Consider the following 16,547-nt stretch of genomic DNA (forward strand, 5'->3'; position numbering starts at 1 on the left):
CGGCATCTTGGAAGTTTGTGATAAACATTGGCGCATTTCCTGTGACGTAGGCGCTATATATAGCGACGACGTATAATGAAACGGTGTAGTAGTGGTGTCCCATTTCTTAGGGGAATATTTTCACCCCTACGCCTTGGCACTCTGTTTCAAGGGGCAAGGGTTAGGGGTAGGCGAAGGGTTAGGGGTAGGTGAAAGGGGTATAAAATAGAATTGGGATTGCCGCCTTAGTGTATTTTTATCACATAGCCTAAATGCTCCATTTGAACACACCTGCACATTTTACATTGCATAGTGCCTTTCATGGTGGGTTATGATGATATGGATCTAGTTAACCAGTGATAAGTCACTTCTGCAACGATTTTCTCATTGAACGTCATGCCAAATGTTTCAAAAGTAGGCTATTTAATGTGTTCGGTTATTTTTTCTGCCTACTCAGTGAATTATGACTTATTTAGTCATATATGCTTGTATGCTCATTGTACTTAATTGGTCTTAATTAACATAATTGCTGAGGTTTGTTTGAAGTATTTATGTGCTTTTGATGAGCTTTTGGCAGTTTGTTATTATCTTCATATCTGCTGTTACAGTTGCCTTTAGATCACATCAAGATCTGTCAGTAACTCCGTAGGCAGTTGTCACTTTCATAGCCTTCACTCTCATACATTTTTACATGCACTGTTTTATGAACAAAAGAGGATTGTTGACTGTGTAATACTAAAGAACACTGTCGTCAATGCAACGGCTTTCCTGGTGTGCTCAAGTGTTTGTTTGGCTGATGTCCCAAAAAAGCCCAACCTGTGTTTGTGGATTAACTTGCCAGTAACATGTTTAGTATAACATGGCATGATATTGTTTAAGGGTTAGTTCACCCAAAAATGAAAATTCTATCATTATTTACTCATCTTACGTCATCTTTAAAACACAAATTAAGATATTTTTTTAAAGAAACCAGGTTTCATTTAAAATATCGTAATTCGTTTGACGATTAACCAAAGTTTTAATGGAATGACATGAGGGTAAGTAAATAATGACTATTTAAATTTTTGGGGAAACTATGCCTTTAACCTCTCAAAATGCTTTTGTTGTTGTAATACTTAAGCATCATAAAATGCTTTTTGACATGTAAAGCAACTTCGCATTACTCACTCTTTCTCTTGCAGACGGTGTCCTGAGCCATGGGGGCCTTCTTGGACAAACCGAAGACAGAGAAACACAATGCTCATGGGGCGGGCAACGGTCTGCTCTTTGGCCTGAGTAGCATGCAGGGCTGGCGGGTAGAGATGGAGGATGCACACACGGCCGCAGTGGGTCTGCCTCACGGCCTGGACGACTGGTCCTTCTTCGCGGTGTACGACGGTCACGCTGGCTCCCGCGTGGCCAACTATTGCTCCAAACACCTGCTGGAGCACATCATAACCAGCAGCGAGGACTTCCGTTCTGGCCCCGACTCCGTGGAGGGCGTTAAAATCGGCATTCGTTCTGGCTTCCTGAAGATCGACGAGTACATGCGCAACTTCTCAGATCTACGTAACGGCATGGACCGTAGTGGCTCCACGGCGGTTGGCGTGCTGGTGTCCCCTGAGCACCTCTATTTCATCAACTGCGGAGACTCGCGTGCCGTGCTAAGCCGCGCCGGACAGGTCCGGTTCTCCACACAAGACCACAAGCCGTGCAATCCACGTGAGAAAGAGCGCATTCAGAACGCAGGAGGTTCTGTGATGATCCAAAGGGTGAATGGTTCTCTTGCAGTGTCGCGCGCACTGGGGGACTATGACTACAAGTGTGTGGATGGAAAGGGCCCCACTGAGCAGCTGGTATCTCCGGAACCGGAGGTGTTCGAAATCCCACGCGTTTCAGAAGAGGATGAATTTGTGGTGCTCGCCTGCGACGGTATCTGGGATGTGATGACTAATGAGGAGCTGTGTGATTTTGTACGCTCTCGGCTGGAGGTGTGGGATGATTTGGAGAAGATCTGCAACTCTGTGGTGGACACCTGTTTACATAAGGTGAGGAGATCACAACAGATGTCTCTAGTGATGATTAGTGCCATACAAAAATGACTGTTTTAGAAGAATATAACACCTTGTTTCGATTTAAACTTACAATAACTATTTTTTATGAAATATTTCATTTCATACCATGATCTGAATGCTTGTTTTTTTTTTTTATATATATATTTTTGGTTGGTAAGTGTGTGTTAACCTTAATTGCACTCGCGCACAGAGATGGGAGATCGCACTGCACACACACAAAAACATTTAGGAGCACAAATACTTGTTTGTCAATACTGTCCCGTGACCAAAGTAGCTTCACTACTGAATTGCTAAATAATATTGTTTCAGTAACGTTGCTGTTTTTGAAGCAATTAAACTCACAGCTTCATTGTTAGTAGAGAAACTCTGCACAGATGCAGGTAACTTACACTAGCTCTGTTTGTCACTGCTGGCAAGGTGACCATGGTATAAGCAGGGTAATCCATGAGTAGGTGTTCATTAATTAATAAATACCATTTCATTTTTACAGCAAAACAATGTTGTGTATGTTTTTAATTACACATTGTCATATGACCAGCCAGTATACATTATTTGTAAGTCTCATGTTAATGTTAATTTAATTTCTAATTGGTCGGTTGTGGCTCTGAATAATGCACTGACTATCTTTTTTAACTGTTCAGACAAGTCATTTTTTTTCTCTAATCGGACATCATGGTTTTTCGCTGTTATTCAAACTGCCAACTTGCAAGCAAGTTCAAAGCTGTTACTTGAATCTTTTTGACTGACTTAAAAAAAACTGTTGGCAATCAGTCATTTGTTTACAAATTGGACAGAATAGAATAGAATAGAATAGAATAGAATAGAATAGAATAGAATAGAATAGAATAGAATAGAAAGCCTTTATTGTCATTATACTCGCGTATGAAGAAATTAGTAAGTGCTTCCCTTGGTGCCAGAAAAATTATACAACCAACAAAAACAATATTACATATGACACATATTAAACGTATATTACAAAAATAAACAGTTTGTAGTCAAATGTAAATATTGCACTAAGAATATATTGCACTAAACATGTTCGTGGGCAAAGTGAATGTCGAAAAATAGCACCCTGAGACTGTGTGTGTATGTATTTATGTAGCAGAGAGGGATCAGTGCATATTAGAGTTCATGATGGTTATGGCTCAAGCTGTCCTTGAATTTCATCATGGTTTGCGCTGTTTGCTTCGTGTCAAATAGAGTAAATGGCATTTTTGGTTGAATTTTTTTTCTTCCTTTTAAATCTTTTTGCCGTAATTTCGTACCTTTTTAGTCTATTTGTTCTGTTTTTCATTAGTTGTACAGCTTTATGAAGTTGAATCATTGAGTCTTTACATAATCGCTAGTCCTGCTAGTCTCATTAGACAAACCAGCTGTGTGTAATTCATGATTTTATAAAAACAATCCCCACTCCCCTTTTCCATGCTGCATTTAAGCGTAGCATTTTTTTATTTATTTTTTTTGTCTCATGGCATTCAAGAATCCAAAACCCCTCCAATACCCTTTAAAAAAAAAAAAAAACACTTCAGCCCTCTGCCTTTGTTGACACCAGCTTTCCAGATGATCAGACAGAGCCAGGGACCTTGTGAGTGATGTCACAGCTCTGGATCTGGCATGGATTTGCTCAAGTCGATGTCAGGGCTTTCCGTATTAGTCTGTAACCTTCTTCATACATTTTCATGATGTATGGCTCATATATACATTGGAAACTAAGCCCCCCCCTTCAATTGAAAGATGTTTCTCTACGATGGTCTGCTTAGTGTCTGAGTATGAATAGATGTCACAAATTTCCATCTGAGGTAAATATTGGCAAAATTGGAAGCGGTCTAGATTTATAGTGGTTTACAATAGAAGCTTGTGATGTTATAAACACTTGCTCAACAGGTTGGACTTTTGTCCAGTGAACTGTCTTTTCTTTAACCTACAATCTTTTTTTCTTTTTTTTTTCTTACCAGGGAAGCCGAGACAACATGAGTGTTGTTCTAGTATGTTTCCCCAATGCACCGAAGGTATCAGAGGAGGCTGTCAAGAGAGAGGCCGAGTTGGACAAGTTCCTGGAGGCTCGTGTGGAAGGTAAGAGGTGGCACCTGTTTATTTGTCAGCCAGTTTTCTGCATTGTCCATCGAGCGTTGTGGAAATGGCCATCTTTTAATTCAAAAAGTCCTAATGCCAAGACCTTAGTGTCTGCCATGTGGTTTGAAAACGCTCTCCGTGTAAGTTCTGTTTAGATTGCAGTCCTCCTCTTCTCCCTCTGTTTCTTCTCTGTCAACTTCCTGGCATGTTCTGAACAGTCTGGAGGCTCGTAGGAACTTTTCTGGATGGGGAATATATTAATTCTGAAAGAATTCTTGTATTTTCCACTAGAGATGTTGTCAGGACAGCTGTGATGAAACCTGTTTGGCGTTCTTTCTCCAGCTGGATGTTATTTTTCTCACACTCTGTCTATAAGTGGGATGGCTGATCCAATGCCTACACTGTTTTCACAGCAGTAGTCATTGTGGAATAAATGCTCCAGGCTTCCATTATCACACTCTTCCATTATCCCACATGTGTAATGTAATTGTCTTTCTCTGCAGAAATCATGGAGAAGTCAGGGGAGGAAGGCATCCCAGATCTAAGCCACATCATGCATAACCTTCGCCCTGAGAGCATCCCCAACCTGCCACCAGGAGGTGGTCTCGCTAGCAAGTACGGATCCAAAATTTAGTAACATTTCTGCTGATCAGAGCCGTTTTGTAATTGCCCTACTTTTGTATTAGGGGTGGGAATCAGCAGACACTTGGTGATGCGGTATTTATGCATGATTTTGTTCCAAGATCTTTGTTTTTCTTTTCTCTTTTGTTTCGGTTTCTGCATTTAGATGAATACTTTAAGCCTTAATCTCGAGCAAATGTCTAAATGATTATCCGTTTTTCTTATTGTAAACATATGTTAGACATATGGTAAATGTTGTAATGTCTAAATTATAAAAGTTACGTTTTTACAGTTTTTCTCATTGATTTAGACACAATAGTATAGTTTTAATTTGAACCATCTATCAATTGTTGTCCATAACATGAAAGTAATTATAGGCCTATTGGTATCATCCAGAATTTTATATTAATTAAACATTAAATGTGAAAATATTTTCTAGTGTTGCTGTTATATAATTATATAACCTAGTATATCAAATTATTTTAATGTGGAAATTACCTTAAGATGTTGATTCTTGGTGTGAGAATACAGCTGTAAATGAAATATCAATATATAGGAATGCGTAATGTCTTAACAATATGTGAATAGTGATTTATTCTAAATTTAAACATCTGAGGTTTTGCTGTAAACCAAATAATATTTTCCTGTCAGAGTCTTCCTTGGGGTTTTTAGAGTTCTGTCTAATCTGTCTCTTTTCTCTTCTCTTCCAGACGTAGTGTAATTGAAGCTGTTTACAACAGGCTAAACCCACACAGAGAAGAAGATGGGGTGAGTGTTTTTTCCTTACTTTTTTGTTCTTATAAGAATTCAAAACAAAAGGTCACTTGAGTCTTCTTGCTTAGACTTAAGTCCATTCATTTACTCATCATCTTATAATACTTTTAATGCAGACACCAGCAAATATTTTGAATGATACATTTAGTAAGTGATTGGCAAATGTCGTACTTAGGCAAGTGTAACTGGTACTCAGCGATAGCTTTATATATAGAGCAGGTTAAACATCCAAACACCACTATCTTTAAGAGCACTGCCTCTGCATTTAAGATGTAAATGCAAGGCTTTTTTGCTGGCCTTGGCTTTGTTTGTCCGTCTGTGCTTGTGCCACTCTGTAACCGTTTGTATTTGTGTGGTCGCATCTTGGTAATGCTACTTCAGCAAGTTTATTGCTCCTAAGACTTGTGAGAAAAGACCCGTGTTGACAAGCTCCTGCATCTTTTGTACACTCGCACGCACACACAGACGAACACACATTCGCCACCACTTACAGCTTATTTTGTCGCTCCTCAAGCGTGCTTCTTTCTAAATGAAAGGCCAGTTGTAAGGTCATGGGCAGGTGGCCCGCTCTAAGCGGGGTCTCTTAACCTGCTCTGTCCACTGACACTGGCGTCTTGCACCAGGACAGCCAGGGGGGAGCAGCCGGCGGTGAGGAGGAAGAAGGCGGCTCTGCTGCCGCCCAACTGCTGGATGCGCTACGACAGTTCCGGCTAAGCCACCGAGGCGAATACCGCCACGTGCTGGAGCAGGCGCTCTCCAGTTACCGGCTGTCCTGCGGGACAGGTGCCACGACACGGACCGACCCTCAGGAGGAACCTCGCTCACCCCCACCGTCCCCGGCCACTGAACCCCTCAGCTCTGAGGAGGGACAGGACGAAGCCGCCACGTCACCATCTCTGGACAAGCTCTCTGACGCCCCCACTGCATGGCCCTGATTAGGACCCACTAAACCCAGCCCTGCTATCAAACCCTTTTCCCCACATTGCTAGGTTGCTTCCGGCAATGTTCCTCCTTAGAGCAGTTTCAGTGCAGGTTTTTGGTTGTCTTTATGGATTTGAAATAGCTCTTTGGGTGTTTTTTGTTTAGTGAGCATTGCTCACAGTAAAAGTCGCTTACAGAGGAAGTTTTGCGCAAAATTCTTATCACTAAAAACCTGCTCTGCAACTGCAAGTGAGGTTAACCTTGGCATATCCCAGCTCTGTCTGCAGTAAGCACTTTCTGGTATCTCTGCACTTAGCCTAGTGTTTTTAAAATTAGACCTGGATGAGTAATCTGTTGAAGGGATAGTTCATCTTAATGTGAAAATTGTTTCTTTACTCACTCTCATGTCATTCCAAATGATTTTTTTTTCTATGGACCATATTTTGGAAAATGTCTTGGTTTTTAGTTTTGTCTAGTTTAATTGTTGTTTTTTTGTTTTGTTTTGTCCACACAATGAAAGTCATGTTTTTGGATCCCTTTGACTTTCATTGCATAGAGTAAAAATATTCTTGAAAATATCTTTTTTTGTGTTCTGCAGAAGAAAAAGTTATACAGGTTTATAATGACTTGAAGGTGACTAAATGAGATTACATTTTTGGGTGAACTGTCCCTTTAAGGAGATATGAAAACTGTGTCACACACCTGAATGATTTGACCATCACTGTTTCACACCCAAAGAGTTTAATATGCAAGTAGTTGTAAGAGGGAATGGTTTAACTGGACAATCTGGGTTGTGCCAAGAATACACACAACTGTTTGCTCTCGTGCCATGCGATGCATGTGTACTCCTTTTCCTGGGTTGTCTCGTGGTTGATCATAGTTATAGGATATTAACGTACTGTAGTAAACATCAGGTACAGCTTTATTTGTGCTCTTTATCTAGTGTGTGTGTGTGTATGAATCAAATGTTTGAAATCCTATTATGCAAAATGATTAACTGCTCAAAAGCAATTCTTTCACCATTTAAAATGGATCTCTAATGCTGTGTGTGTGTGTGTGTATATCTACTCTCTCCATATCTCTTTCATATCGGTTGATAACTTGAGCTGACCTCTTGAATATGATTGTCCTGTGTCTGCTCTTTGAGTGTTCACAGTTATCCAGGTGTGTCCTTGAGGAAAAAGCACAACATGGAAATGCACTGGCTTTATAAGCATGGACCATATGAGATTACAGAAGCTTACACAATCACATGTTCTCGCGAACTCTCGTTTCTCCTGTTGTGCTGTTCTATTCAGTCAATGACTTTACATTTGCAATATAAAAGTCATTTGTTAAAGTGGACTGCATTACCTATAGGAGTGCAATCTAACTTACTGCAATCTACAAGTTAGGCAACGCTGCTACATGATCATACATGAATGTCTGTACTCTGCAGTATTTGCACAGTGCTTCTTATTGCACTTACCTTATTCTTATGACCCAGGTTTTTGGAAAGCAAGCTGAATTCTGTCCACATGGATTGTGTGTCATATCGCAAGAAATCTGTTCCAAACTGCTTTTGTGATGTGTTTTCTTTGGCTGATTTATCAAGCAATTTGAAGCTGATTGCGTTGTTGATTTGGAAGTTAATGCATAATACAAACTGTGTAATCTTCTTAACAGTTAGGGTAAGTGCATGCATAATGCTGCCATTGTTATATTAAACTCATGTTACTAATATACCCCCTCAGCAGTATCAAAGAGCTTTACTTAATTGTCCATAGAGCAGTATTTCCAGGGCAAAGGTTTATATTTGTTTTGTTTCACTCTGAAGTTCTTTGAACAAAATAAATCAAATTCAACTATTGATATCTGTCTTGGCTGCCATTATTAAATGTCATAATTTCTCATTCTGTGACGCAGAATGCAGATACAATCACATGAATGCTTTTTATGGCTCTTGTAAGAACTTGTGCACTATTAACTATCATTCATACTTCGATATTTCCGTATGTACTCCTATATGGCTAATGTTCTTACTCATGAGCTCAGTGGAAGTTTGAGGCTTGAGGTAAGTGAGCTTCAAATGTGCATAAATCAGTCTTTAGGCTGGGGGAAAATAAGTTTTCTTTTCAGATGAAAATGCATCTTTAAATTAAAAAAAATTAAAAATGCTGGCTGGGCCTGGCAGGTCTTTTTCCACCCATTTGTTTGTGGTTGTTTTACATTTTCATTAGCTTTTATCATTATTATGTGTATTATGTTTGAGGTTTTTTTGTAATGAATGAAATCTACTACACCTATTTTGGTTTTATGCAGTTTTTATGTTTTTGTTTTGTGTGTTTTTTTTTTGCCCTCTGCCTACATTGGAGTCACCTGTAGGTTAGAAGGCACCTACACTTACTGTTGAAAAGTTTGAGGTCTGTAAGATTTGTTAATGCTTTGAAAGAAGTCTCTTATACTCACCAAGGGTGCATTTATTTGATCGAACAGTAATACTATGACATTTTATTACAATTTAAAATGTGTTTTCTATTTGAATGTTTTAAAATGTAATGGCAGATCTCATTGGTCAAGTTTTTATGATCCTTCTAATAAATCATTCTAATATGCTGATTTGGTGCTGAAGAAACATTTGCTATCAACTTATGGTAATTGTTTTTGTGGAAAGTTTAAAGTTTTCAGGTGTTTTTGATTAATGAACTTTTCCAAAGAACGGGATTCATTTGAAATGGATTAATTTTAACATTATAAATGTCTATACTGTCACTTTTGATCAGTTTAATGCATCCTTGTAATAATAAAAATAAAATAAAATGACTGACCTTAAACTTTTGAACAGTAGTGTATTTTCTATCAGAAGTATGTAAAACTACTTTGGTGGGTAATCGTGTTTCCATTACATGGAATTCAAACATTAATAAATCTTCCTTTCTCTCCTGTTCTTGTCTTTCACATCCTCACACGTTTCATTCTGTTTCTTTTACTTCCCCGATTCTCACTAGCGAGTGCTCTACCCTTTTAATTTGACTCTGTTTGCTCATTTCTTTCCCGTTCTTGTTTTCTCCCCTGTTTCAGAGCGGAGGTGACCTGGACGACCCCTGGTAGCCGGAGCAGCCGACGGCTTCTGAATCCACATGAGAATGTCCTCAGTTCACACAAGAAAACCCTTGCTCGCACACTTTTTTTGGTTTCGATTCGGAGAGCGTCATAGGAAATGTTAAACGACGAGTCTGGGAATACATACGCTTGTTTTTAAAGATGAGAAAACTACAAAAATGTTAAGATGATTTTTTTTTTTTTTTTTTTTTTAGAACTGCATTGTACCGGTAGAGAGATTTATTTTTACTCCCCTCCCCATCCCCCCCTCCTGAAATCTGTGTCGGTTACGAGCAGCGACGAGACTGCTTGAGGAAAAGTTGCTGGATGCTAATTTGGAGGCATGAACTCAGCTGGAGGAGGACGGGGCCAGCGAGCTCTGAGGGGGGACAGGGACCCTCGTTCAGAAGGCTCACTTTTAACCCCTTCACACCACGCATGTGCAGCTTTTTTGGAGGCATGATCTCTGCCACCCTCTACTTCAACCCTGCGACTCTCACCCGACCAGCTGGACAGCAGCCACTGAAATATAATGTATCTGTTGTGGATTTTTCTTTTTCTCTTTTTGGGGGCAGAGGCGAATTTCTTCTTGTGTCATTCATTTTGGTGCTTGCTGTTTAACACGAAAATGTAAAAAAATAAATAAAAGGACACTCATTTTGACGGCAGGAGATTATGGCAAACCCTGATTGGAGAGAACTTTATTTGGAGGAACTTTTCACGGTGACTTCCTTTTAGTCGCCGCAGAGACCGTACATAAAAAAACTGAACTCGTCTTCTGCTCCGTACTCTTCATCCCCAGCTCTCTCCCTGCCGAGTTTCTCCCATCAGCTTGAGTTCTGGTTTGTGGTTTTCTCTTAACAAATTTCTTGAATTTAGAATAGTTTCCCCCTCTATCATTTTGACTCAGCATTTTTAATTTCTTCTTTTTATTACAGATTATATGGCGTAATTGGTATTGTTTGATTGCACTCACATTTGCTTTCGAAAAACAAAAAATACTAAAAACTATATGAAAGAGAAACTATGAGAAGGTAGAGTATTTCTAAAGTGAAACTGCAGAAATATGTATGTGTATATAGCTATATATTTTTTTTTTCTCCTTTAACAGCAGAGTGAAAGAGTGGGAGGGGACGCTCTCTCCTCAGACTGGCTGATAGGTACTTGAATATTCATTATGAGTGGTTCTGATTTTTAATTTTTTTTTGTAATTTTTTTTTTGGTAATCCTTAATGTAGGATTGTTTTTGAACCGTGCCTGTAAAAAGGTGAACCATGCTGTAAGGGTGTACTTACAGGACAGTCGGCTATGGATGAATGTACCCCTTATTCACACTGATACACATATACCTTCACGCACCCATTTGTACATGCTCATGCATAACACTTTCATATGTACATTTATCGTTTGATCAGCTTCATCGTATACGTTCACGTTCTTACTCCATTTACTTCACGTACGTTTTTTTTCTGCACTCAGACAGACCTGCTTTGGAGGCCTTCTTTTCTTCCTCCCTTTTTTGTTGTTTATTCATCGACTTCACCTGCTCTGGTGTGTAGCTTTAAAATGAGTGTGTAATTGAATTTTATGAGATGATTGTTTATGTATGTATATATATTTTTGCAGTTTTCCCCTCTTCTGGTACACATAATTTGTAGCCATATGCTGGAAAGCTTAATTTTAAGATGAATAGATCAAGTCTGTTTCCAGTTTGAGATGGTAAAGAGATATATTTTGTGCTGTGAGTGCTCAAGGACATTCATTTGCATTGTGTATATCAACAATTATTGTTGAATAATTAGAATCGAAACAAAGTATTTTATTTATTCCAAGTCTGATGGCTTGAGAAGAGAGGGTTTCACCGGAGGGGGAAACTACTGTCCCTTGTATTTTGGAGAGTGTGATCAAATTCTCTTGCTCTCACGTCCTTCCTCTATTTCTCTCTGATTCTTTCTAACCACCCGACAAGCCCATGTAATGAACGTCCCCAGTATGATGTTGTGATGTTTCAGTAGCAAACAGTGAATATGATCTGTTCTCCTCAATAAAGGATTGCTAAAGTTTGATGTTAACACAAAGACTTGCTTGTGTTTAAAATGTTATCTCGCTCTATTTCAGGAAGGGAATGAAGGATTCACACCATGAATCATTCAGTGAAAGTGAAATTACTGTGTTTTTTCTCCTCTCAGGAACCCTCTAGCCACCTTATTTTCAATGCAGAAGCTGTTTTCTATGAAAGAGCGAGACTTCCGATTCATTAGCTGTCGTTGAGTGCAACAGTGTTCTACGTTTTCTGCGGCCTTGGTTCCTGAAGTATTTTCCCATTGGGATATTTGAAAAGTCTTTTTTGAAGAGGTAAGCTATCAGCCAAACCAACCAGCTACCAAGTGATTCATAACATTGCAAACTTGAAGCAAAAAACTATTCAAAAATCTGATTAGAAGACAAAGGTGAAAGTCTGCTTTGCGGCTTTAATGAAAGAAAGAAAGAAAACTACACTTGACAATGTTTGTTTAATGCAAAATATGCATATATACACAAATATTTGAGAGTGTAGGGAGTGCTTAAGAGGTCTTTTGTCACTATTAGTTTGTGATTCCCTGATTGGTGGAGAATTCTTTGCAGAATTATGTTTTTCACCTGGAATTGTGCTGTTGAACATAATTAAAATAAATAAATTGGAAGAATATAGGCTGGTGGCTTCAACAAATGCATCTCCTGGGCAAAAAAATTAAATGAAATCACACACATGTCTCCCAGTTCGTTTGAGTTTATTGTGAGACCAAATATTCGCTATAGGTTTCAAATATGGACTCTGACCAGGGGTCTCATTTATAAAACTGTGCGTAGGAACCTTACTAAAAGTGTACGTGCGCCCGAAAGCCAAAAAAGGCGTACGCAAAAAAATATTCAGACTTATAAAACCGTTCGTACGCCAGAACCTGCGCAGAATTCACTTTATAAATCCCAGTCAGCGGAAGATTGTGCGCACATGCGTCTCAACCCCGAAATAACCATATATGGAGCTTACAACGCCTAGTTCCCTTACGAGAACGTTCTCTCGTACTGCGTTGCAAACGCTGTGGGAAAACTCCTTTTCTCGAGAATATTGAAGCCTTTATTTTAAAACGCATTGCTGCAGCATAAGCGAGAGCATCAAGCTCGCGCGAGCTAGCTGATAGGCTGTGCTGCAGGCAACTGCACGAACCAATGGCGAGAGAGCAGAAGCGCGCGAACCAATCAGAGAGCTTGGCGCCCTGCCATACTCGAGCGCGCCAAATAGGGCGTGGCAGGAGAGTATAAATACAGAGAAATCTCGCCATAAAACAGATCTAATCTCCTTCAGCTTCGAGACTCACCTCTTCGCTGAAATCTCCAGAGAGAAGCCGCTCGTCGTGGAAAAGCCCTTCAGCGGAACAGCTTCGCGTCTTGGCAGATCTTCATTGCATCGCCGGCTGAGCGTTTCCCTGTGGCATCCGACGAGTATCCTTTTTTGCTATCTCACAAAAGAGCAAATCGCTGTTTTCACAGCGCGCAAACGGCGTTGATTCAAATGCCCGTTTGTGATTCCTGCGGGGTTTCCCTGCACGTGTCTGATAGACACACACTGTGTGCTGTCTGCCTCGGTCCTGAGCACACCGAGTCAGCGCTCACTAAAGGCGGCTGTCCACACTGTGACAGCATGACCATGGCGGTTCTCCGGTCACGTTTCACCCTCGCTACTTCAGAGGGTGAACCCGCTTCACTTCCGTCTTCGGCGCCCCACGAGCCCCGTAGGAAGAAGCGACGAGATCAGAGGATCCCTGAAAGCGGTGAGGTTGAAGAGCTCACGCCGGGTCTCTCCCCGCGTGCTTCTCCCTCCCCCCCATCTCCGGTTCTGTTCGCGAGGAGCGATCAACGCCCCTCTCTCGAAGCGGTGGGACTCGTTTCCTTTGGCGGATCCGCGGAGGATGATGACGCAGTTTCTGTGGCGGCATCTGAGAGCGAGGAATGGTCGGGCTCTGCGGACCCCACCCCCTCCTCTCTGTGTGATCGTCCTGACGCACGTGCGAGCATTGACGCCGAACTTTTCCGTGTCATGTCTCGCGCTGTCGACGAACTAGGACTCAACTGGCTTTCCCCAGCTGAACCTACGAGAGGCCGCCTCGACGAGTGGTACCTGCCGGGCCGCCAACAGGCCCCCCGTCAGCGCGCCGCCCCCTTTCTGCCGGAGGTTCACGAGGAGCTCACTAAAAGCTGGCGCGCGCCCTTTTCAGCGCGAACGCGCTCTTCAGCTTCTCATACTCTCTCCTCTGTCGACGGCGCTGAAGAGAAGGGCTACGTGTCTCTTCCCCCCATCGAGGAAGCGGTCGCCGTTCATTTGTGCCCTCCCACTGCAGGCAGTTGGAGGTCCAAAATGGCGCTGCCTTCTAAGCCTTGCAGGGCTACCTCAGCTTTGGCCGCCCGCGCCTATACCGCCGCTGGCCAAGCTGCTTCGGGGATTCACGCCATGGCTACACTTCAGGCGTTCCAAGCAAAGCTCCTCCGCTCCATGGATGAGTCAGGCCCTTTCCCGGACACCCTGAAAGACCTCCGTAGTGCTTCAGATTTGGCGCTTCGGGCCACGAAGACCACCGCACAAGCCCTCGGCCGCAGTATGGCCAGTTTGATTGTGCTTGAGCGCCACCTGTGGCTCAACTTGACGGAGATCAAGGACGCAGATAGAACCGCCTTCTTGGATTCTCCGATCTCCACATCTGGTCTCTTCGGCCCATCTGTTAACGGCTTCGCGGAGCGTTTCACTGAAGCACAGAAGGCTTCAAGTGCTATGAAGCACTTTCTCCCCAAACGCTCCAGCTCGGCTTCACGGCGCCCCAAGAGCGCGCCGCGGCCAGAAAAGTCAGTGCCTCAGGTTCACCAGCCCCGCCCAGCGGCTGAAACCGGTCAGCACCTAAAGCCGGCGAAACGGTACCCGTTCCCCAAGCGCCAGGGGCCCAGGCCGAAGCTCACGCTCGACCACGAGCCTAAGAAGCCGTCCTAACCGACAGGAAGAGGGGTTCATGTCCCGCCGCGGCCGGACCAGCCCCGAAGATCGCTCGAACGCTTCTCACAGCCCCCTCTTCAGCTCAGGCGGCTGGAGTGGTTTTAAATGCAGAAATAGGGCCTGTTATTCTTCATGCACCTCTGCACACAAACGCTGTTTTAACAGCGACCCACAAAAAGCACAAATCGAGCAAAATTTCACTTTCATGTCTAGTCGAGCCCCCGTCTCCAGGCGCTCAGTCTTCAGACATGATTATACCTCTGGTTCATCGGGCTATGGCGTGGCAGGCCATACCCGGAGTCTCAGAGTGGGTAATGAACATTATAAAGCGCGGTTACTCGCTTCAGTTCTCCCGCAGACCACCACGCTTTCGAGCTGTTATTCAAACTTCGGTAAGGAGCACATTGTCCCACGTCCTCCGCACCGAAGTACAGGGTCTGCTGGCAAAGGGGGCTATCGAGAGAGTTCCCGCCGCACTAAGCGAGTCAGGGTTTTACAGCCGTTACTTCCTCGTTCCGAAGAAGGACGGCGGCTTAAGACCCATTTTAGATCTCAGACATCTGAACAAAGCCCTCATGACACGGCCGTTCAGAATGCTTACAACCAAACACATCCTGGCGCAAATTCGCCCAGGCGATTGGTTCTTCTCAGTGGATCTAAAAGACGCGTACTTTCACATACAAGTGAACCCCCACCACAGGCCATTCTTGAGATTCGCCTTCGAGGGGCAGACATACCAGTACACAGTTCTACCTTTTGGACTGGCACTGGCACCTCGTACGTTCACGAAATGCATGGATGCGGCTCTCTCCCCCCTAAGACAGCGGGGAATGCGCATCCTGAACTACCTCGACGACTGGCTCATTTTGACTCAGTCAGAGGCGGAGTCCAATACTCACAAAGCCTGGCTTCTCAGTCATCTGGAATGCCTGGGGCTCAGGGTGAACTTCTCCAAGAGTATTCTGTCGCCCAGTCAACGTATCACGTTCCTGGGAACAGTTCTAGACTCCGTACTTATGAGAGCATGGCCCACATCAACCCGTGCTCTCTCGATCCAGCGGCTCGCCGCGTCGTTCACGAAGGGCGCTTATGTACCCCTTCGAACGTATCAGAGGATTTTGGGCCTTATGTCTTCGGCAGCTTCAGTACTCCAACTAGGCCTACTGCGCATGCGTCCTCTTCAGCTGTGGCTAGCACCTCGGGTGCCCCCTCACGCTTGGCGTTCAGGTATCTTGAATATCAGGGTGGACCAGCATTGCATCCTAGCACTGGCCCCCTGGATGAACGCCAGCTGGTATCAGCAGGGCGTAAGCATGGGAGTGGTCTCAGAAAGGAGGGTCATTTCGACAGACGCCTCCAACTCAGGTTGGGGAGCCCTGTACGAGGGCAGGCCTGCCTCCGGCCTCTGGTCGAGCTCGGAGAAACGCCTACACATAAACTGCCTCGAGATGAGAGCAGTTTTTCTAGCCCTAAAAACCTTCCTTCCACACCTGGCAGGACACCATGTCTTGGTCCGGACGGACAACATGTCGGAGGTGTCCTACATAAATCGCCAGGGCGGCCTCAGATCCCGCAATCTGTTCGCCATAGCGACTCAGCTGCTACTATGGGCTCAGACCAATCTGCGCTCGCTCAGAGCAGCTCACGTGCCGGGCACGTTGAATATAGGAGCAGACATGCTCTCTCGGGGCAACGTTCCCCCAGAGGAATGGTCACTCCACCCCCAGACAGTTCTCCTATTATGGGAAGTCTTCGGGCAGGCAGAGGTAGACCTCTTCGCCTCAGAAGACAACTGTCACTGCCCAATCTTCTTTTCGAAGAAAAGGGACGCGCTGGCCCACGACTGGCCCAATCGTCCCCTTTACGCGTTTCCTCCGGTCTCGATGTTACCTCAGGTCATCGAACGGATCAGGAACACGGGGTGTGCGACCCTCCTGATAGCTCCTCTCTGGCGGTCCCGATCTTGGTTCCCAGAGTTGATGCAGCTGTCTGTTTCAGACCCTTGGCCAATTCCTCTGAGG

At 43.4% G+C, this 16,547-nt stretch overlaps 1 protein-coding gene across 4 annotated transcripts in view; it reads left to right on the top strand.

Moving 5' to 3' along the window:
• The window catches only part of ppm1bb (protein phosphatase, Mg2+/Mn2+ dependent, 1Bb), a 32,826-nt gene extending 22,465 nt beyond the window's left edge, over positions 1–10,361 (top strand). For 2 of the 4 annotated variants that reach the window (XM_084433681.1, XM_084433682.1), the window contains exons 2-6: positions 1,161–2,006; positions 3,989–4,106; positions 4,610–4,721; positions 5,438–5,495; positions 9,483–10,361. In XM_084433681.1, coding sequence (XP_084289807.1) covers positions 1,176–2,006; positions 3,989–4,106; positions 4,610–4,721; positions 5,438–5,495; positions 9,483–9,512 — 1,149 coding nt within the window. In that variant the 5' untranslated portion in view covers positions 1,161–1,175 and the 3' untranslated portion in view covers positions 9,513–10,361. Of the gene's footprint in view, positions 1–1,160; positions 2,007–3,988; positions 4,107–4,609; positions 4,722–5,437; positions 5,496–6,124; positions 8,273–9,482 lie in introns of those variants that run through there. The other 2 variants (XM_084433679.1, XM_084433680.1) reach the window with 1 other exon arrangement.
• Positions 10,362–16,547: the final 6,186 nt, after the last annotated feature.

Source organism: Rutilus rutilus (assembly GCF_951802725.1).
Source record: "Rutilus rutilus genome assembly, chromosome: 16".
Classification (NCBI taxonomy): Eukaryota; Metazoa; Chordata; class Actinopteri; order Cypriniformes; family Leuciscidae; genus Rutilus; species Rutilus rutilus.